At 30.9% G+C, this 24,650-nt stretch overlaps 1 protein-coding gene, 1 non-coding gene and 1 pseudogene across 2 annotated transcripts; 1 reads left to right on the top strand and 2 right to left on the bottom strand.

Annotated features, from left to right (window-relative positions):
- Positions 1 to 9,537: 9,537 nt before the first annotated feature.
- On the bottom strand, positions 9,538 to 9,620 carry TRNAL-CAA (transfer RNA leucine (anticodon CAA)). The gene has a single exon. It is a non-coding gene; the product is annotated as a tRNA-Leu (tRNA).
- Positions 9,621 to 16,739: 7,119 nt separating this feature from the next.
- On the top strand, positions 16,740 to 23,171 carry LOC147075382 (uncharacterized). Its single transcript, XM_085942464.1, has 4 exons — positions 16,740 to 16,822; positions 17,723 to 17,983; positions 18,182 to 18,301; positions 23,168 to 23,171. The coding sequence occupies exons 1-4, from the start codon at positions 16,740 to 16,742 to the stop codon at positions 23,169 to 23,171; spliced, it is 468 nt and encodes a 155-aa protein (XP_085798590.1).
- A 110-nt stretch (positions 23,172 to 23,281) lies between these two features.
- On the bottom strand, positions 23,282 to 24,373 carry LOC147075381 (developmentally-regulated GTP-binding protein 1 pseudogene; annotated as a pseudogene).
- Between the last annotated feature and the right edge of the window lie 277 nt (positions 24,374 to 24,650).

The raw sequence follows: 24,650 nt of genomic DNA, 5'->3' as shown, positions 1-24,650 counted from the left end.
AGAGATAAGGGATTTGGCAAAAAAATCTAATATTAAGGAGATTCTAATAAACAGCATGGCTCCTTCTATATATGGCCACAGGGATATCAAAACTTGTATACTGCTAAGTATGCTATCGGGTGTTCCAAAGGAGAAGTCTGGGATGAAAATTAGAGGAGATATTAACGTTCTGTTAATGGGAGACCCTGGAACTGCAAAGAGTCAGTTCTTACGGTTTGTTCAGCAAACTTCTCATAGAGCTGTTCTTGCTACTGGACAAGGATCATCCAGTGTGGGGTTAACAGCATCTGTTAGGAGAGATCCCGTTCTAAAAGAATGGACTTTGGAAGGAGGAGCTTTAGTTCTGGCAGACAGTGGAATATGTTGTATTGATGAGTTTGATAAAATGAATGAGAATGATAGAACGAGTATTCACGAGGCTATGGAACAACAGTCTATTTCTATTTCTAAAGCAGGAATTGTTGCGTCTTTACATGCTAGATGTGCAGTTATTGCAGCAGCAAATCCTGTTCGTGGCAAGTACAATCCAGCATTAAGCTTTTCGCAAAATATCAATCTAAGCGATCCAATCATTTCTAGATTTGATCTTTTGTGCGTCGTTAAGGATATTATTGATGAAGCAGAAGATGCTAGAATGGCTAAGTTTATACTGAATTCACATCAAAAGGATGCATCCAACAACGATAATCATAATCTGGTGTCGATTGATCAATCTCTTCTAAAGAAATATCTTCTTTTTGCTAAGAATAATTTTCATCCAAAAATTCCAGAATTCGAAACAGGCAAAATCTCTCACTTATATTCTGATTTAAGGAAGGAATCTATGCATTCAGGAATTCCCATTACAGTTAGGCACATCGAATCGATTGTAAGAATTTCAGAAGCGTTTGCAAAGATGAGATTGAGCAATGTTGTTTCTAAGTCAGATGTTGATCAATCTATTGCAATCACACTACAGTCATTTTTATCAGCTCAGAAATACTCAATCACAAAGCAGCTTAAGAAGAAATTTAGCAAGTATTTTGAGGAAAATAATGATGATCTGCTGGTATATATTCTTAAGAAGATGTTTAATGAGGTTGCTGATTTGCATTTAAATTATGTTTCCAAGATTGATTTCATCAATAGGTGTAAATTTTCTGAAATAAATTTATCAGATGGTTTTTTCTGTAGCGAGAGATTTGACTATGAAGGATTTATATTGGAGGGAGGGAATATTTTGAAAAAAAGAATAAATTATTGATTGGTAGAATTGTTTATCTACCTTATTTAGATGGGAAATATTATCAAAACTCAAATATTCTTTACATCCAATTCCTGTAAGCATAGATATATCAGTACACCAATGATTTAATGTTAATTAACAGATAATAACTAATAAATATGCATCTATTCTTGTTGTTGAATTAATGGTTTAGTCATAAAAGAATGGGACTTTTTACTTATCCTTGGTAGTTATTAGTGAATAGGCTTTATCTGGAGAGAGCATTGGATAGAGGTTTGTATTAATGCTACATTAGTACAATTGTAGTGCTGAGTGTACCTATAGTGATTGTGTACTTTGCTCTGTTATATATTTTTTGTTGGGATTATTCACACCCTTAGTCTAGCATGACACTTTCAGATTTACAAAAGAAAAAGAAAACAAGATTTCCGATATCCAGAATAAAAAAGATTATTCAACAAAATGAAGATATTGGCAAGGCAACTATAACAGTTCCTGTTTCACTAAGCAAAGCAACAGAACTATTTCTTAAGGAAATATTGGATAAAATTATATCAAATGCTATTGAAGAAAATAAGAAGAAAAAGAAAAAAACAGTTGATGGTGATACTGATAAGGTTAATTCAAAGAAAAGTGATGGATATGTTTCAGACAATTCTATTTCCGATGGCAAGAAAAAAGATAATTGTAGCAATATAGCATCAAAAAACAATATCCAAGCAGAAGTTCCAAATCTTCAGTCAAAAAATAAAATTATTGTGAAAAGCATGGAAGAAATATTTGATATGGAGAAATATAGGTTTTTAAAGGAGTTAATCAAAGAGGATAGTAGTGACATCTAATATCCATAAAATAGCAAATAAATGTATCATACAAGATATGAGGACTATTTCTTTTATTATTTTTTATATGAAAAGTGTGTATGTTATTTTATTGGAAAATAAGTATAATGTGAGATTAGCTTCATAATATAATAAGCAGTTACCCTGCAGCTTGAATTATTTAATCAGGGAGATGATTTTATAATAGAGAAGCCTTTTTAAATTTATCAATATCATATTATAAGATATGCTTTCCTAGACAGAGAGATTCAATCAATTTATGCCACACTTTTGATCATATATGGTTATTTTGTGCCTTTACTTGATATAGGGGTGGTAAGTTTCCATTTATCTTAGCATTATTGTTATTCAATTGACAGTAGTACTGTTCATTAGCGCATTACATTAACTATATTTTATGTTTGTTATCTTTACTACTGCTGTTGAATAATTAGAGCATTCCTTCTCTGTAGAAAACAAATAGTTTAATCAAAAAATCGGTTTTTGACAATAATTTATTGTTTTAAAGAATTTCCTATTATGTTCAAAATAAGCATAGTGGTATAAAATAAGAATAGGGCCGATCACTTAAACTCACCCATTATCTTTTCAGCTATTCGTACTATAGATCCGTATTTTTCATCATCTATCACCTCATATTCTTTTATCCATTGTTGCTTCACAACAAATCCTCTTTTAATCCCCTTACAGACTTGTTCATAATATTTGGATATTTCCATTTTTACAGAATTTGTTTTTATTCGTATTACATCATATGACTCATTTTTCCTAAAGCTTTTCAGTATTTTTAAAAATGAGTCATTTGTCCGAGTCTTTATGGAAAAAGTATGCAACACAGAGTTTGTATTATTGGATATTTGAGAATTACTCAGACTAGAGTCTTTTACTAGAACATTCGATTGTTCATCTTCCTTCATTTGGGTGTTATCCGAAATATTGAGGGAGTTTTCTACCAAATCAGCCAAAGAATTCGTCATCACCTCATTTTCAATAGGCAGATCATTTTTGCTATCATTGATTTGATTGGTCTTCATTATACCATCTTCCCTTGTAGCTATTCTTAAAGAAATTTCTACATCTTTAAAATTGGTAGACTTACAGAAATCTTCATACGAAATAGATAGATCAATCTTGAACTCATTTTTATCGTTGGAAAGATCATTACTCACCTTAATGTCTATTATATTTTCAGCAACTTGGTCGTAGAAATGTTCCTTTCCAAGCTCTATAGTTGAAGTTAGATTGAAGATGTTTTCAAAATTCTTCTGGTCAAACTCTGATTTTTTAGGATCTTTTTGTTTCACACAGGACTTTAAGCTATCGAAATATCCATTTATAATCGTTGATTCCACTTGATCCCGAAAGATTAGATACGTTCCAGTTTGCTGAAAAACACAGCAATCTATGGAATACGACTTGTAGAAGATATAATCACTGGGCAATTCAGAGGATATTGGCTTATTAAGTGTCTTAACGAAGGGTTTTGTATACAGAACATTCAAGCCATTCTGGGAATCACTAGCGTCGACCAATTCACTGTTAGGCACATACTCTACTCTTATCTTTTCAGAATCAATTCGTTCTATATAAAATACTCCATTTGAAAATGAGGATGAGGCAAATTGTAGATGATCTAATTCAAGAACTTTGCTGCCAAAAATCAACTCGAACATATTTGATACCGTACAGATAGGTTTTTCCATCGAAAAAATCGAAGTTGAGTTAAAAAAATTGGACATATTTTCAGGGGTATGGAAAATTTTAAAAGTGAAGTAAAGGGGTATTTAGATGCCTATAGGTATAAGCTTAAGGAGATATCCTGTATTGCTGATTATCTTGTCGCTAATCTCATTTATTCACCACTAGGGATTTTAAACATTAGAAATTCCGACTTCAAAAGTCCTTAGATACTGCATATATTTAAGTAAATTTAGAAAAGTGATAGAGTTATTCAAATTTCGGCTCAAAGATTTATTTATTCTTAATCGACTTACCAAAATGTTTCTGTATCCCTTATGAGATCTACGTAGAGTATAGATTTCATACCTATTATTATATGATAGTTATTCCTTTTCAATATTATCCTTTCCCCTTAATTTTTGTTAATTTTCTTCAAAATAGGGGGTACAGCATATGCAACCAAAACTAGAACGAGAAGAAATGAAGGATTTCCATGGAGATTGTGGAAGTGAAAGACTAACAAAAGGTACACATGCTGATAATATTTGCAAGGATATTTCAGCCAATGAAGAGATGGATGAAGGAATTAGGCACGAAAGTAGTTCAATGGTCCCTGGAGACTTCTTAGAAGAACCAAATACTAAACTTTCCGAAGGTTCTGTCAATGCAATAGAAAATTCACGTTCTGGAGTAACAGCAAAAGACTCAGCTGCTAAAAGTTGTGATTCAGCTAATATTGTTACAAATCCAAATCCTCCACCAGGTGTCACAATTATTCACTTTGGTGAGCATCACGAACCAATTGAGAATCTTGATGAATATCTATTAAAACAGGAGCAACTGTTGAAAAATTTAAATCAAAAGCAGAAGGAGGTAGGCGTGGAAATCCGCAGTGAGTCAAAGTATTCCACTACTCCTTTGAATCCAATGAATAGGAGGCTAAATGTGAATTACCAGCCTGATGTACAAGTTGTTGAAAATGTAACACTAGGCTTATTAGCTGGATACAAGAGGAAAATGATATTGGTTGGTGTAATTTCCATAGGAATTGTTGGAACGATATGGCTATGGAAAAAATAAAGTAATAAAGTGATTTATTGAATTTATGAATGTTTTCTTTTACTAAACTACGAATGCTTGGTATTTAACCTGTATAAATGTTACTGTCTAAAGCAAAATTTTTCATAGATTTTTATCCCAAAAATGTACTTTAGCAATTCACCACCATCCAGAACTTTCAACAGATTCGTAAATATGTGCAGATACTTCATACCATTATTGACACTGCTTTCTTTTCTAATTCCTCTAACGGATTTCAACCTTCCAGAACATCATAGGAATTCAAAATATAAGCTAATTTTCGGTAGATATTCTCAACTAACAGAATTAGGGCTAATTTTCACCGGAATGACAATTATTCTCTTTATTTGTTTTTGTCTAACTGAAGCCATAAGTTTCGAAAATTCAACTAGCTCTGGTAAAATGGATTTATCCCAGAAGGAAATCAGTACACATAAGCCATCTTTAGGCATAATTCTCTTTAGATCACTATTTCATTTGTCATTGGTTGTGGAGCTTATGGTTACGCTTTACTATTGGACGATGCTAATATTTATTGAGAATGCTTTTACAAACTCCTCTGATAACTTAAGTGGTATTCCATTTTACCATGATTTCATAAAGCACATTTTACCATTATTGACCTTATCCTTGATGAATTATTGGATTAACAGTAATAATTCCAGCATTGGCAAAAAAATTTCACATCGAAAGATGTGCAATATAAACAGTAGTGTGAGGTTTATAAAAGCCAACAAGATAATTGATACAGTTTCATTACTATTTATCAATCTATTCGGTATATTCTATACAATTTTAACATTTATGAATATTAAAAATGGAGAATATACATATGAATTTCTAAAATCCATGTCTAATACAAAAATATCTATGTTCTACACACTTGGAATACTTCTTTGCAATGTTATTTATATCCTGATAAAATTTGTAGAATACAAGATGTATTTGGGTAATTAATACAAAAAATTTCCTATATTATGAAAAGATCATATTCTATTTATCCAGAACACATTAACTAAACTTCATTATACCTCTCTTATTGAATACATTTTATTTCTTACAAATCATTTACACCTTCATATTTTTTAATAAATTAATGAACATATTAATATTTGTGTTCGGCTCATTCTTTTTGAGAATATCTTCGATTTGTAGTGTTATGAAAGAGCTCTGGTCTGTATTTGAATAATCTATATCTTTTGAACTGAATACATCTTTGATTTCATTCAAGAAGATGCTTTTTGGTTCTACAAAGACACAGCTTTCGCTATTTTTCTTTCTTTGTGAATGCCTAATAATTTGTTTTGACTTTTGATAATTTACCTTTTCAATTGCCTTTGCTTCCTTTAATAAAGATGCTCTTTTTTCCTTAAAACATTTTCTAGCTAATGATTTGGATTCATCTTTGGGTTTTAAGAAATTCATAAATGGGGCAATTTCTAGTTTTTTGAGGCCTGGAAATAATGCATAAACATTCTTGGGATTTTTTTGGTTTACTTTAATTCTGATATTTGCATTTGATTTCATAGGGTATCCTCTAAAACTTCCTTTTATAGATGAAAAAATCAAATAAAAAATAATCTCTGGAAATGATTTTATTGTAAAATCCAATATTATCAAGAATCTTGTATATATCAAATATACATTATTCTTTTCCAGCCCTGATTTTGGAATACAAAAGTATTTTAATAAAAAGTATTTTCCAGACGCAATCAAATATTTCTATAATTTATTCATTCGTTTTAAGTTTTCAAATTGGCTACTTTTTTAATTTATTCCAAGATTGATCACCATTTTCACATCAAGTTGTCAAAAATGGTAAAATCATTGACAATATTTGATTACTTTAGTTAAATATTTATTCAGTTTAATAAAACAATTTGAAATAGGGCAAGCAAATGAAATACCTACGATTATTGTATGATGCTAAGGAAAAATAAAATGGTAATTCATCTGCCGTGACAGTATTTTTCATTTGATTAATACTTTTAATTAAATCTGATGATCCTTATGTAAAAATATAAATCCTACAGTCATAATTACTAAGGAGGTTTAGTAAATTCTATGGACTCTCTCATGTAAAAACCCCCAAACTACTCATTATATTTTTATTGAAGCTGATTTGATTCGTGTTTAATGCTATTAACGTGCAGCTCTTTTCTACCATCGGCCTTATATAACTTTGCTCTCATCTTCATCACTCCTTGGCGCGTAAATACCCCACAATACTTATCCAACTCTTCAGATACACCTAGTTCATTCAATTTGGCCAAATGGGATTTCCCATAAAAATGGTTTATATACTCCTTTTCCTCTGTGAATCCTTGTAGGCATATTTGACACCTGTAGATGTCTAAATCACAAGTTTCGGAAGAAGCTTCATTTAGCGATATACTTTTCAATTCATTAAAAATCTTTCTTATGAAGCTTCTTTTGACAGTGCTTTCATATGGCTTACATTTTTTGACTAGAAATAACCTATTTGAAATCCTTTCATGACGAATTGATTGCTGGTGGAATTTAATCATTTTTTTGTTGATCATTTTTTTACAAAGCATACAAAATGTACAGCCATAGAAACGATCTAAAATTAATGCTTGTATATTTCCGTCACAGTTTACTAGACCATCACTCAAAGAACTACAACCCTTTAGTAATGCTTGTAAGACATTGTTATAAGCTTGAATACATCCTAAACAATTTGAAATTACCTCAAAATCATCAATACTTCTTTGGATATCTTTACCTATGTTTATTAGCTTTTCTCTCTTAAAAAAGCTACTAGAAATAAACTTTTCGAACTTTTCTGTCTCATATTCCAATTTTCTTAGGTTATATAGACCATAAAGAACATTTAAATAAAAAATAATTTTATCCAAAACGGTATTTCTTGAATATTGAGTTGGCGTTTTTAAAGTTATATTTGTAAAAAAATTACTTGCTTGATGATCTTTTGATTTGTGGTAATCTATATAGTGTGTTTTTTTATCTGTTCCAATCTGTATGACACCTTGATAGCTACATATTGAAAGGTAAAATAGTATCTTTTTTAAATACGTGCCAGTGCTCAGAAAATAATATGCTTTGTGGTAATGTTTTCTAAAATTCTTAATTTTAATCTGTGAAGAATCATCTCGATAATCCCAACAATCAATTTCACGAAAAAATCGTCTTTTAAATCTCCTATACTTTCTTAGCAACTTAAATTTAATAAATTTGTTAATTTCAGTTTTATAATCACTTTTTAACTGTTTTAGAGTAGCTGCCCAAATTAAATGTTTATTTGCCATAGATCAGGGCCTTTCTGAAAATGTATTTAAGAAATAGTTCTGAAAAATAAAACAAGAATACTTAGGCTAAAAAGTTAGCACAGTTGTAATAGCATGTGTGTACAATATCTTTAAATCCATACTTTGGTCTATAACTACGAATTGTTTTTATTCAATCAATATCCTTACGATAAGTAATAGTTTGTATTTCTACTAATAATCAACATATCTAAGCTGCCCTTGAATTAAGTATTTTAACTTTGGTAGTTTGGGTTGAGGACTCAATACTTTGTTCTTTTTTTGATCTATACAAACAATAAAACCACTCACAGGTGATGTTATCACATCATCTTCATCCTCAGCTTCTGATAAAGCCAAAACAGCATTTTCAACCATATCTACCTCTGCAACTCCCATAGTACCCACTTTTCTATCACCTCCCAGTGGAAGAGCACTGTCAGGTGCAACATATTCCTCTCCAACTTTGACTATAGAAAGATTCTTAGAATTAAGAACAATTCTGGATGGAATTAGAGGATTAACATGCTCCACTCCGTTAAAATATCTATGAATGGATTTAGATGACGAATTTTCCGGGATAAACCCAGTATTGTAAATAAATGTACTAGAGATGGTATTTGTAGAATCTATATTTTCCAAGGAATCTACTTTTGTCGAACAATTTAAGACTTCGTGAATCATTTTTCCATAGACTCTTTCATCTCCAATTACAACAATTTTGTTGACACTAAATATTTCAATTATACTTAACAACTTCTTGGATTCATATTTCGGACCTAAAATAATGTGATTCAACTTAGTCTCCTTTGAAATTATTCCTTGGAGAGACTTTAGCTGTTTTTCGTAAATCTCTCCATTCTCAATGTCATTGGAACCATAAAAGAGACATTTGGGATTATTCAATTCAAAATAATGTTCAGATAGACTTTCTACAACCATCGATGATAAAGTACCAGGAAAAATATTTCCCTTTGATGGATCTATTTCAGTAAACCGTACATTTTTATGCATTCTAATAAAATAATTACAAATAGTGACTGCAGCAGTTGATCGTCCCTTCCCAATTATCAATGTGTTATAGCATCCTATTTTGTCGGGCTGTGGTCTAGCAATCTCATCAAATACCTTGAAAATGCCTGAAAATGGTGAGTATTTTGAAATATAGCCAATTTCGTGTGGTCCTTCAATTTTAATACGACACCCAGTAAATGTAAAAATAGCAGTCCTAATATCAGAGAGTGAATACCATCGATCTTTTATTAACTCAAGTCCTTTAATTTCCGCCAGTCCAATTTCAATTTTAATTCTTATTTTCAGATTCTCGCCCACTTCCAGTCTGTATTCTTCTCCAGAAGATAATTCAATCTCAAACTCATCGTAAAAATTCATAAGCAAGGGTAAAAAAATCAAAAAACTGAAATAGCATCCGCAGGATTCGAACCCGCGCCCTCGTAGAGGAACCGATCTTGAGTCGGTCGCCTTAGACCACTCGGCCAGAATGCTTGAGCTGCAACTAAGAAGTCTAATTGTTATTAGAAGCAACACACTCGGAATAAGAACTCATTCATTTATCTGCATGAGAGATGCCAATATTTTATCAATACAATGGGTTTGATCAATATTATTTTTTCAAATAATTTTAAAACCCACAATGTACTTTAGTTATTAATATAGTATTACTATATATCTTGCTTAGAACAAATTAACATAGAAAATAAATTTTGAAGATGTTATGGGTATTATACATTTCTCAATATACATACATTTAGTTTGGCTCACAAACATTTATTGCTTAAGCCAATAGTTTATGAATTATTTATTTCTGTCCTTATTGCGCAAATCACATCCGTAATATTTCTGTTCCGGATTCTACGGTCTGAATATACAAAGTAATTGTAACCCAGCTCTATATTTAAATATAATTTATGATAATTACCAGAAATATTTTTTAAAACTGTTACATTTGTATTGGAATTACTATGGAAATAGCCTCGCTTAGTTTTAGGTATTTTGATTACCCGATATTCTCTATCAACAAACATCAGCGATTTTGATGGTTTTAAAGAAATTTCTACATTTGTAGACATTCCAAGTATATTCTCTGTCGAGTTGATATTTTTTATACCACCTTTACCTGAAAACGTATCTTGATGGCCATTCTCTGACTCACTAGAACTGCTACTACTGTCAGAGATATTATCTATCGCCTTTGTTCCTACGTCTTCCCCCATGCACTCCTTATTGTTGCTATTTTCATCACATTTTTCTAAAGACACCTTACTAGGAGAAAAAAACTTTATTTTAATTTGGTTAAACCCAAATATGGGAGAATCATTCAATGACTTACCAAGCTCTACATGGGATATATTGAAGTTATAATACATATCAGATCTATTATGAAACTCTTTGGAGGAGCTAATGATTCCATCTGAGTCAATCTTTGCAAAATATTCAAACAGTAAAGATCCTGGGGTAAATAAAGTGAATTGGTTTGACTGTATGTCACTCCTATTTTTATATCTGTGATCCTTAATTTTCTTTGGTTTCTCAATAATATCATTTCTTGATTTGACACCCGACTTCATATTCTTACTTAGTTTATCTTTAATCACACCTTTTAATTTTCCTTTAATATACCTTCTATTAGGTTTTTTTACAACCTTAGGGATAAATGAAGGGATTTCATTTTCAAGAGGTCCATTATAATTACCTGGGTTTGAAAATGTGGAGGTGGCAACCTTTGGAAGATTTCTATTAGGTTTTAATTCATCAGAATTGGTAGATATTAGGTTCTTATAATTTGTTTTTAAATTCTCCGTAGTTGGATTTATATTATGAAAATACAATCCATTGCTTTTCCTTTGGTTTATATTCAGGTGACTATTATTTTGGGTGGTTTTTAACAAATCAACTATTTTTCTCCCGTTTATTTTGGTATTAGTTCCTGAGAGCTCAGATCTTTTTTTATGAATTTGGGCTGTTAGACCAGTATTTATTTGATTAGATATTTCGTTGATCTTTAAATCAGAACTACTTTTGGCATTTGACTGATTATTCTTGGAATCTAACGAAGTGGTAGATATAAATTGGAAGCCTACTATAAAAAATAACCCTGGGTTCATAAACTTTGCAAATACAGTTTACAAATACGTTTCACAGTAAAAACAGTTTTAGTAAATAAACAAATTATTACAAATTAACAATTACTTTACAAGAAAATCAGTTCATCATACTTCATTAAAAAATCAGATTTTATAGAGCATTTCAGATACACCACTAATCTGACTATATATTATAGGTATATAAAATAAGATGCTTTCTATCAGTCATACTCCCAATATCGTAGAGTCTATCTAGTAAAAAGAAATTCCACTGGTTTAATATCATTATGAATTGGAAGACTCTACTAGTATATAATATTGTCAAAAATAATTTTCCTTGAAAAACAGATTATAAGTCAAGGGATAAATACGTATCAATCTCAAATCTAAGTCTATCGCTCCCTCAGATAATAAGTTTGGATATTCGTTTTAGCTAATTATTTTACCCTTCTATTCATGACTTTTTGTGTAATAATTACGGATACAGTAAAATACTCTTCAGTTCCAGAACTATCTATTTTTATATCCGCTTTTATCAATTCTTCCCATTCAAATATCCTAAAAATAGTGAATGCTATGAAAATAATATATGATTCAACAACTGATGATTTCAACGATATTGAACAGGAACAGTGCACAGATTTTCGGAGTGTATCTGCTAAAGACTTGGGATTTTCCTTGCTTATGGGGCCTGACAAAATTTTAATTTATCGACTTAATAGCTCTGAACTAAAAAACTCTAAAGATTCATCAAGCGTCTTAAACTTGCAGACTATCTCAAGTCTCCAAAATTCTAACGAGAATTTGAATTTTGCCAATTCTCAAATTTCAAACTCCGAATATTTGAAGTATTTGAATTGTCTTTTTTCAGCTAAGCAGCAGAATACCATAGTCTATGGAAATACAGTTGGGTCTAACTTGGATTATATCGTTCATATGCTAATTGAAGCCACAAATGGAATATTAGTAAACAATATTAAGGATTTATTTAAATTATGTGGCAATGCAGAGTGGTATAACAACAAGATACCTATTGGTCATGGGATCAAATGTCACTGTTGTGATAAATATGTGAATATGGGCTTATGTTGCACGGTATGCCTAAGCATTTATTGCAAATTTATACCAATTTGTAAAATCTGTAAAACCAGATTTATTTTCCCAAAATGAGACATAGAGATCCTAGGATTCTTTTGTATAGTTTATAAATTGGTGGATACATGTTGCTTGTCCAAATCAAATATATTTAACGACTTGATATTTGCCACTTTCAAACTCATATGTGTCTTCTTTTAAATAAACCTATCAATCTATTTTATATATGTATAACTAGTTCATCTCAGCATTAGCACATCTAGATTATACATTCTATATCTAGTTTAAAATATAACTGCAGTAATTATTATAGTTGGTTTCCAACACACAAGCCACTTTTTATCACTCAATTATGTCTTGCTCATCATTTCAGATGTTTTGATTATTTTTGTAAAATATTTATATTAAATTTTCAATATGAAAATATGGAATATTTATTTGGCATTTTAGTACAGACTTATATACAAATATTAAACGGTTAAAGTATTATACTCTAATTTGATTAAACTATTTTTTTGAAAAATACTTTCTTGATCATCATAAAACTAAAAAAAAAGATTTTTTATGCATCCATGAATTTCATTTCATTCGTTACTATTTGTTACTGCTTTGGCAACCAAACATCTAGTGCAAATCCATTTGATAAATATCTACCAAATCAACAAAAAAGCTCAAAGAATATATCAGATGTTCAACCTCCTACAGTATTGCTTTCTTCAATAGATACTCCAAAATCTGAAAGTTATAGTTCAAATTTCTGGGATTTTGCATATAACAGTTCTTCTGCTAAACCCAATAAAAGTAGTAGTTATCCTACAGAAATTTTCCAAGATGACCTACATGAAGGAAGTAAGTCATCATATCAGAATGAAAATGATAGTTATCCTAGAGACATTTTCCAAGATGACCTATATAATGAAAGAAGTAAGTCATCATATCAGAAGAAAAATGATAGTATCCTAGAGTTAACCAAATCAAATCCGCCTCAACCAACTTGTCCTATTGTACCTGAGCAAGTTTGTTCTATTGTACCTGAGCCAATCTGTCCTATTCAACAATCACCTTATTGCAAACCCATTTATCAAAATCCTTATATTCACTTAAATTCTAATACGAGGCCATCATATTATCCCTCTAACAACTATCGTGCTGGTTTTTGTAGTAGAAATAACTGTGTAAATGACTATCATTTATGTTCTAATGGATGCCCCACAAAGATTCATAGACAAACTTATCAAAGATATCTTTTTCAACATCCTCATCTACAATCTCAAAACAACAATATAGTTAACAATAATCGATTTGGATATTCTGCTAGGGATGTCTTTGTTCCTGTTGATACTTTATTAAGTGGAGTTACAACCTATAAGCACTATTTCCTCTGGTAGAATTATTATACTGAAGTAGTATCATTTGGAGAGAATATTTCCTTTTCTTATTTAATTTCTGCAATCTCTAAGTGCCAATCTGATAAGCCATTAATCCACATTTATCAAGAATTTAAGTGTGAAGATATATTTGGGCGGTATGATGACAGAATGATATTAAGTGCCTGTATTGATCGATTAGAATGGCTTTATAATGAATTTGACTACTGTGGAAGCAATGATACAATTCTTTCGTATCCAAATATTTCTTATGTGATTTCTACCAACTAGAATATATTATTAGTTAATAAAACTCATCCAATAAATCAATTATAATACAAAACACTAGTTTACATTTGAAAGAAAGTGGAACTTCTAATGTTGTTTTTTTATACCACAATCCCTATAGATGATGATCATCCTCATTTCCACTTTGAAAAATTTTTCTTACCCCTACCATGTCTTTAACTCGTGATGATATTAGAGATATCTTTTTAAGTGGATTAGTTGGCCGATATAACAATGATGTCGTTTTAAAAGCACTAGAAACAGATATTCTGGTGTATTTTCCATCACAGAACACCTCTTTAACATTTCTGATTGAGTGGGGCAGACTCTTTGAGCATTTTGATGCTGGATGTACTCTTTTTGTATCTAAATCAGCAGATCTTAGAAAGATGATGTATTCGAATAGGAAGAACGTTCATGAAAATACAAATAGCAAACTTAATGAGAATGCACTAAGAAAATGCATCTTCATAAGTCCTGAGGAGCTTCCTTATTACATCGAAAGGAACAAGCTAGATAATGCTATTGCCCATTTGAATGATGAAAATATGAATATATCCTCGATTGTTTTTGATGATGAAACTTTTCATCTTGTTGATCAGCTATCAATAGATATTCCAATCAAGCTAGCATTTACCTCATCACCAATAATATTTTATAGATATTTTGAAGGGACCTCTAAAGCAGCAAATATCATTAGCGATATCACAGATCTTAACAATATAGATGGTAAATTTGCTTTTGAATGCTTTTATTCTCCATCGGACCATTCAAATGGATATTACAAATACTTAATAGAAACCAGTGAAATAGTATATTATAAGACCGATTTAACCATTAATATTAATGAATTAAAGATGTCCAAACAAGATTTTGCAGGAACCGAATACTTTTGTGAGAAAAATAATGTTGTAATAGATGATTTATCGGCTAATAATTCTGCAGCTAAAGCCATTGATCTAGTTACTTCTCTACTTCATAGACAATTGTTTGATTTCAATCATGTTTCTCATTTTATTGATATTAGTAATACATCTATATCTCAATATGTGTCAGACAGATTAGTGTGCTTAATTAAGTGTATATATTCTTTGAATGGAAAGGAATGCTGTATATGTTTTGCATTGACAAATGAAATGAATTTGATATATTCGATATTAGAAAAGAGAATAGTTAAAAATTGTGAAAATGATCAGAGTAGTATTGATAGTGGTATTATTGATGACACTATTAACACTGCCAATATTAAAACAGCTTCTGATGGTGATGTATCAGAATCGATGCACCTGGTTGGGGTTTTTAAAAATACCTCTATCCCTATTAACATTACCTTTATTTCTTTTCCACTTTATAGATACAGTAAGATTAATTCTACAGTCATATTCTTTGATTTCTATCCATCTCTTGAAAAGTACAATAAAATTTTCCTTTTACCTGAAGAATTTAAAGCCAATTTAGATCAACTTCTAGAGTATGACCAAAAAGTCGAGACTGAAATAAAGCCTATAATAAGGAGTAGGAAGTTAGAAGTATATACGTACACAATCTATGGAAATATGAATAGAATAAAAAGAAAGATAAAAGATTTGGAAATTGTAAAGAACGTGGTATGTAACGCTTCTAACAATGGTATATATAGCAATACATATAAAACATTTATTCGTTTAACCACTACTTGTAATTTTGGTAAAGTTAATACAGCAATTTACCTTTCTCAAATATTATCTACACCAGTATTAGCACCACACTTTCCCAATGATAGAAATGCAAAGTGCGGATTTTCAGAAATAAAATATGGGACTGTAACTGGGTATGAAGAATTTGTTCTTAAGGACAAGTTATATGGTGATAATAATATAATCTATTTTAAAATGTTCCAGCTTTCTATTATTAATGGATACTATAAATTAATCATTCATTGTGATATCATTGATCGTATATTGATAACAGCTAATTGGGGTACGGATGATATTAGGTTGTATATGGTATTGAAATATCCTCCAAAGGTATATGAATATGAGAAGACAAATCCACATATCATTAATGATGAGGTTTATTATACTACCAGACTTTCTAATGATCAGTTTCTTTATTTTAATGATTCCTTTGATATCTCTCTTACTATACCTAATTCTTCTATCGGCTCGAGTCTGATGAATGAAATACATAGTGTCGATCATCTAATATATGTTTTAAGTAGATATAGCAATAATATCTATATAAGCAAAGTAGTAGAAATAAAATTAACTAATCTACCACTTAAGGCAATCTTAGAAAGAATAGGTAAGGGTAACAGTACTCTCGTTAATAGCATCAACACTCTCAGTAGTGATTCTTTTAGCATCTATTATCTATTACTCTGTTTATTTTCCAGGAAAGGTAGGTTTTTGGTTAATAAGATCTCCCCTTTGGATTTGGAATATTTATTAGAAATAAATATTGAAGAATTTTGTAAAAGAATGGAAGCTGTATTGAGGTTTGGAATGGAAAAAGAGACAATAAAAGAAGAAATAATGTATTTGTATGATAATATGCATAACAACACTATGGATGGCAATCATAGTTTATTTACTTTAACTAGGTCTATTATAATTACCCCGTTGAAAATCTATTATAACTATGAAATACCTACAGAATCCAATAGAGTACTAAGGCATTTCGATCCTGATAAATTTTTACGAATCTCTATAAGGGATGAAGATACAGAATATAAGTTTCAAAATGATTTATCGATCAACAGCGAATATATTTACGATTATTTTAGGAGATTGATGCTAAATGGAATATTTATAGGAAATAGAAGATATTTCTTCTTAGTTATGGCTTCATCACAGATGAAAGAACATAATGGGTGGTTTGTAAGCACGTATATTTCTAGTACCAGTAACTTAATTGTTGGTTCGGATTATATTAAGTCTTGGTTAGGAAAATTTACTGCAATTAATAATATTGGTAAATATGCAGTGAGAGTCGCTCAAGCATTTTCTTCGACAACTCCAACTTTAGATGTAGAGAGCTGTTTGTTTATAGAAGATATTCATAGGAATGGTTATGACTTTACCGATGGTGTAGGATTAATAACGGTGGAATTGGGTAAAGCTATTATAGAATGCTTTAATAGGAGCAAGAACTGTTCCATACATTATCTACCATCGGCATTCCAAATCAGATATGCTGGTTGCAAAGGGGTGATAGTTGTACAGCCATTCTTAAGTGAAAAGAGTAGTAGAGAATATAAGGAATGGATAGACAGGAATAGAGTTGCCAGGGAGTTAGTCGGTTGCGATTTGATCATTAGAAGAAGTATGAAGAAATTCGACTCTGGACATATTAATTTAGAAATCATTACTTATTCTAAATCTACCCCTTATTACCTAAATAGACAAGTTATTATGATATTAGAAGGATTAGGGATTCCATCTTATATCTTTATACGGCTACAAGATGCATATGTTCTCCAGATATTGCAAGAAATCGTCAATGATCCAAGTCGGTTCATTTATAGAAGCTGTAATGTCTTTCCAAGATCTATAGTCAGTACAGACTATTCCTTCTTTAGAAAATTGCTATATCCTTGTTTTAATAATATATTGGAAGATATTAATAAGAAGTGTAGGATAAGGATAGATCAAGGAAGATCAGCAATTGGGGTCATCGATGAATTGAATGTACTAGAGGAGAATGAGGTATTTATAATGTATAAAGAAGAAGAGATAAGTAATTTTATAACTAAGGTATATCATAATACTACTAGTGACAATGTCACTTCCTACGGTATTTGGAAAGTGCCTTTGGGTATCGCTCTTATATCTAAAAACCCGGCCATGCACCCTGGTGATTTACGCATAGTAACATGTGTGGATCGACCAGAGCTACATTATCTGAAGGATGTTGTGGTATTTAGCCAGAAGGGAAGTAGACCTGTGTTTAATGAATGTTCCGGGAGTGATTTGGATGGAGACATATTTAATATAACATGGAATGGCAAACTAATTCCAAAGATATTATTTAAACCGTATGATTATAACAATGTAGATGATAATGCTAGTGTTGATAGTCGTAGCAATCATATTAATTCTCTTACTAAAAAAGCCGTATTGAATTCTGATATTGTTAACTTTTTTATTAGACATATGAGAACTTATCAGCTTGGACTAATTGCTAGCTCACATATGGCCAATTCTGACAAGTATTCTATATTTTCTCCAAATAGCCTAAGATTGTCGGAGCTGTTCAACAAATCAATAGATTTTGTTAAAACTGGATCATCAGCCACAATTAGTGAAGATCTACTACCTAATGAATATCCTGATTTTATGGAGTTGTCTCCAGGGTACTATTCCAACAAAGTATTGGGGCAGTTGTATAGAAGATCTCATATAAATATGACTACGGAAGGAGGTTGTGAATGCGGGACATGCTTTAATAGAGTATGCAATAGTTTGAATGAAATACAAGAAACAATATTAAGGGGATCCAATGTAATATTAAGATATATTGATAAATATAATAATAGTTGGGATAGTAGTAGTGGTAGTCATGGGACCGGTTTTACAAACAATGGTACCGCTACAAATAACACCGATGCCTATACTAATGGTATTAGGAATAGTGCTGTTAATTATCACCTTGATATTCTATCACTTTTATCTAAATTTAGTTTAAAAGATGAGGGATCTTTGTTTACTAGTAAGGATCCTATTATACAGAAAGAATTAAGAAATACTATCAACACATATACTAGTAACACTAGCATATTTGCAGATAATTTTGATGAATGTAGGGATAAAATTCAATCCAATATGTTTCTTACCAATGATAGTTATAAATTAAATGGATTTGTAAAGAAGGTAATTATAGGCAGCAATGCTCATTGGGATGAAGGAAAATACTCTGTATGTGCATTCAATTTCAATATATTATTGGAAAATGATGTTAGTGACAATGAAGTACTAAATAGTGCACCAGTTAACAACTTAGCTGCTAATAATGTTGTTGATGGTAAGATCTTTGAAAAAGCTAATGTAAACCGTTTAAATTCCCTTTTTTCATCTCTAGAGCCTCACAGAGTTCCAATTTTTAGAGATGCATTTAATTTATTACTAATAACAGAAACCTATTCCATAGAAGAAATTAATAAGGTGGTAGATCTACTGGAGCATATTAATACCAAACTTGGCATTGGCTGTAATCCATGTGGCAACAATGTGGGAAATAATTCTTTAACTATTAATTTCACCAAAGTACTTTTTTCTCTAAACGACAATGCTTTATTTTCTCTAGGGATTGCCCTTTGCTTAGATGTTGCTATTTTTAGGAAGCTGAGTTTATTTTTTCCTTCTCCATTAAAACTAGCTAGATCTGAGCAAGCTCCTAGAATTTGTCGAAGACAAACGCTAATAGTATCAGGGATGCTGGATGAAAACGAAGAGGTAGAATTCCTACGAAACAAAATAGCTTGTCTGGATAGTATTAATATGGGCAGTGTCATAGATAATGGCAATACTAACCAATATACTATTAGTAACACCTCTTATTATTCGGTTATATTAAAAAATCCTGGAGTTTGTAATAAAAATTATTATAAAGATGAGTGTAGAAATACTCTTATGAATATCCTCTATGCTGTAGATACCCAATCACTACTAACAAAATTTTCAGAAATCAGCATCTCTCTCAAATTTATTCCTGGAAAGATTTATATTAAAAACGTTCCTGTAGACTTATATAACTCAGGAATGAAAGTTAGAGATGTATTAAAGAAATTTATAGTTAGTAAGGAATATGAATATACCGGTATTTCTATTAACAATGGTACCACTGTCAATAATAGATGGTTTTTCAAAATTTCTTTGACTTTCAATGGATTTAGTTATCAACTGATTTATGAGATACCAAAGAGTGTTAAGTCAATTGATAATAGCTCATACATCCATTTGAATTCTTCTAAAGATCATACTTTCTCAATTAGTAATTCTATGTCTATTGATCCTGATTTCTTTAATCACAATTTACCTTCTAAAATTCTCAAGGAAACTACGGATATTGGAAATATATTTATTATTAACAATCATGAAAATGACCTGTTGATCAAAATTGAAAGAAGCAGTATGATTTATCAAAAAAATATTGATCAAGAAGTTGAATCAACTAATGAATATCAGTATGAGGATTCTACTGATATCAATTCAATTGATAATATTCTCATTTCTAACAAACTTAGAAAAAATATTAGGATGACTCAAAGAACCGATAGGGAAAGGATCAAATCAGCTATGGATGGCTTTAACATAGATAGTGTGTATCGATTAATTTTACAGTACTTAAAATTATTACATACTGAAGGCACATCTACAAAAATTGAATTGGCTAAATTAGAAAAGGTCGTCGAATCGAAATTTAAAGATGGGGTAATTCGGGAAGAAGTGTATGGGATAGATTTTGACAAATTTGAACAGAATTTGAAAGAAAATCACAATATGACCAACTATAATGACATTGGTAATCATAAACTATCTCTATATCTTAAAGAAACGAATGTTTTCCTAGGTAGAGAATGTTTTGTTAAAAAGAATGATTTTAGTGGTTTCGATAGAATATTCTCGAAATTGTGGAAAGCCTACACATATGATAAATATAATTTTTAGTACGGATATAAATGGTTGCGTATATTTCTTATCCTATATATGGTTTAGGTATACAAATATTGTTATCAAATTCTCTAAAATTATTAAAATTCTGTACCATTTATTAGAGAGATCAGCTTATATATTCTCGTATATATCTTCCGCAATATTATTTTTTGTTTTCACTTTCCTTTATTACGTTCTCAGGTGTGGGACCAAGATCAATAAAATCATCTATGAATTCCTTGTACCATGTATTATTACTTTCTGGTTGAGAAATATACAATGATAGTATATAGTCAAACGAATACGGTTGAATATTCATACTATAATCAAATATGTCATCTGAATTTATATTGTTTATATCATGGTGTTTGTTAGAATCTAACTTGCCAGTGTTTGAATGAGTTGTATATTTTTTAGTCCCTGGACTATCTTTAGATTTTTTGATTATATCTCTACTATCTTCAGTTATATTGATCATAGTCTTCGTGTTCACTTTACATTCATCAGATGTAGTAACCTCTTCAAATGATACCATTTTCATACCAGGGTTGTTTATATGGGTTGCATCTAGGACTTCCATGGTTTTAGAAACTTCGTTTTCCATTGTACTATTCAAGATCTCTTTTAGTTGCTCAGTAGTAACAGCTTGCGTTGAGTATCGTCCCCCTCTAATTCGTCTTCTCTCCACCATTTTCTAATCAGGTCTCTCCAAGGTTTAAAAAGCTTGAAACAAAAAAGTGAAACTTTTAATTATTTCTCAAATTTCAAAATTAACTGCATCAAAATGTTTCTAAGCCTATAGTACCTCATATGTAGCTGATTCTTGGTGTATAAACATTAATGAGGAAAATTTTATGCAATCATGTCCACTATATAAAGTTTATTGGGCTAGAATCATACACTAATTGAAATGAGATCCTTCATTTATTTCGATAGGATAGTAAACACTTCAACCATTAACTTTCTGATATATCAAGTCCAATTTAAAGGTTTGCTTTCAGTCCCATTTCTTTTGCTTATTCTTTTTCTTTTTATTCTTTTGTTCCACATTAATATCTTCTAATAAATTTTTATTGTAATTATGGTTTTTGTTATAGTCAAAACTACTCTTACTGTTGGGAATGAATTTGTGATTAATATATTTCATCAGAAGACTTTCCATTTTGGAAATTTGCTTCAAAATTGGTAACTCTGGCAAATAATTGCTCAGTTTTCTATTTGCTGAATCTGCGGTATTATCTTCTTCGTCGAAATATTCGTTTACAACTCTTAAGATTTCATCCGGCAACTCCTTGCAGAATTCTTCTTCAGTAAATAAAATGTTGGTCTTCATGAGAGGGCTGAATAATTTACTATAAAATATAAATTTTACATACACACACATATATTAATATAAAAGAGTTACTCCTTTGAACAAGAGCTAAAAAAGCAACATCTACCATTGTACATGTTTTTAAAGATACTTAACTAACAAATACTCTTTTAAATTTACTTACGATTAACAAATCTTTTCTTCATCTTCGAGTAATCTCCATTTTTTCTATGCGGTATATAAGAAAATACCAAAAATCGACTTCCTAGAATACTTTTCCAGGCATCAGAAATCTCTGCTTGAAACTCGGAGTCTGCAATCCACAAACTGATTCTATAGGACTTATCCTTTTCGTTAAATACCATCCCGCAAATGTTTGGAAAGGCTCCAGTAGCACAGAATGCAAGAGTAGACCGAAAAAGTTCAAAAAGTTCAGAGTTATAGGCTATATCCTCCTCAATTCCAGCCTTGTTCTTTCCATCCGTCTTATTAATTTCTAATACTATTCTCCCACCATTTATATTTGCACCATCTTCCCACTCAGGCATTATAGAATTCTTAAAAAAGTATGTATCATTAATCTCCTCCAATCTCAGCTCTCTTAAATGGTCAATGACATACATTAGTTCTGGAATGGTGCTGATTTCACCGACACATTCGATTGAATCCAGCCATGTCTTGGTAGTTGTTTCGGCATTTCCGTGTTGATAAAATTTCCAAGTATCATCCATATGGAGGGGTGAAAATTCAAATGGAATATCGATTATTTTTCCAATTTTATCTATAATGTGGAAATGGATGAATATTACTGATACAGTCATAAATACATGAGTGGTGAAGTATATTTTAAGGATAGAGTGGTTCAAGCAACCAGTATGTAATATTTTTAGTTTTTAAACAATCTATTAGAAAGCAGTTTCAAATAATAGAATGGTCTTTAGTCTACAAAATACCATGACATTTAATTTGATATTGGCCTCTTTTATTGGATTGTACCATTTAAAATTTGTTAGTGTAATATATTGAAATAGAGACTTAACAAAAAACATTTTCATCCCCAAATTAATATAATTTTCAATTTATATTTGAAAATTGATAAATTAAAATCTATACATCTAAAGAGGATTTGGAAGTGTGATATAAAACCATATATATAGTTAATATGTACACGATATGTTTTATAACATATCTATATGCTTCGGAAGATAGCTTCCTACTGCCGATAAACTGTTCTTTGATGAAATAATCTTTGCAGATAAACATTTGTATATTTAAACAGAGATAGATGTTTGGCTATATCAGAATACCATTGGTTTCATGATGCTCCAAGGACACAAAAAAGTATTTCTTAATTTAAAATATTTATTGATTAAACACCCTTAACTATTTGCACCACATCGCAATCATTCAGTACATGATCTTTCCCTACCTTTTGTTTTTGATGTTTAACTGATGTTCCCCACACAATAGCATATTTGAACTTCGACAAAATTTGCCTATGAATAGAGTTGCAAAAGTCTGCAACAGTTCTTCTTTTTTCACGTAAAATCACAGGCTCTTCATAATCCACCTCTTTGCCCTTTGGTTTGGGATATATTCTTGTAAAGTTAAGATATTCCCAAGACTTCTTCATCAAAGTATCAAAATTCCAGCATTTATCTGCGCTTATGGGAACAGCATGAGGAATACGGTAAATTATGTCCAATTCTTCTATTGAGATAGCATCTATCTTGTTTAGAACATAAATTGCAGGTATGTATTTTCTATTTCCAGCCACTGAATCTATAAATTCATCGATAGTGGGATTTCCATGAATGTTGACCTCTGCATTACTGATTCTAAATTCATGTAAAATATTCTTAATTAACTCGATATCAAAACTTCCACCAGTACAGTTAATACCACCTTTGTCTCTCTTAGTTATCTTGATACTCGGTGGTTGTTTGTTGAGTCGAATACCTGATGTCTCCAATTCCCTTTCGATAATTTTCTTGTGCGTCATAGGACGTGTCACATCAAGACATATAATAATCAAGGAGCATGTCTTAGCAACTGCAATAACTTGCCTTCCTCGCCCCTTCCCATCCTTAGCACCTTCTATTATTCCTGGCAAATCAATGATCTGCAACTTTGCTCCATTATATTGCACTACACCAGGGATAGCTGTCAGTGTAGTAAATTCATAAGCTGCCACTTCACTATCAACCCCAGTCAACTTTGACATTAGAGTACTCTTTCCCACACTTGGAAATCCCACAAATCCAATTCTAGCAACCCCAGTCTTCGACACATCGAATCCTCCTTCAGTATTTGTGCTTCCCTTAACAGGAGCAATTAGCTCTTTTCTTAGCTTTGCTAACTTTGCCTTTAGGAGTCCCAAATGGTTGGAGGTTGCCTTATTTTTCTGAGTTCTAGCCATTTCCGTTTCGATTTCTTTAATTTTCTCGAATGTAGCAGACATTTAAGGGGCTAAAAAGTTGAGAAAATCAAATCTAGTTATGAGGAAACCAGTGTAAAGAGATTCAAATATTTCATTAACCTATGTATTTTCCATAAATGGAAACAAAATCACACGTATCAGATGAGGAGTTATCTTCTGTATTTTGTGTAAAAGCTTTGCAATTTTCTTGTTGGATTTTTTTTAATATTTTTGTATTTTTCTTCAAAAATTTGTTACTTTTAAGCATTTTAAATTTACATAAATTTGACTCCATCTTGTAAGCAAATTTGGGTAATGG

Source organism: Rhyacophila brunnea, unplaced genomic scaffold, assembly GCF_057557595.1.
Source record: "Rhyacophila brunnea isolate RB1 unplaced genomic scaffold, BYU_Rbru_1.0 scaffold_145, whole genome shotgun sequence".
In the NCBI taxonomy this organism is placed as follows: Eukaryota; Metazoa; Arthropoda; class Insecta; order Trichoptera; family Rhyacophilidae; genus Rhyacophila; species Rhyacophila brunnea.
This window is presented reverse-complemented; position numbering and strand designations above follow the sequence as displayed.

Excerpts from the sequence above, each read along its gene's own strand:
- LOC147075382 (XM_085942464.1), top strand. The coding sequence starts at position 16,740 with ATGCTAAATGGAATATTTATAGGAAATAGAAGATATTTCTTCTTAGTT. Across the intron at positions 16,823-17,722 it reads ATGAAAGAACATAATGGGTG|TGACAATGTCACTTCCTACG; the intron begins GTTTGTAAGCAC and ends TAATACTACTAG. Across the intron at positions 17,984-18,181 it reads CCAAAGATATTATTTAAACC|CCTAAGATTGTCGGAGCTGT; the intron begins GTATGATTATAA and ends TTCTCCAAATAG.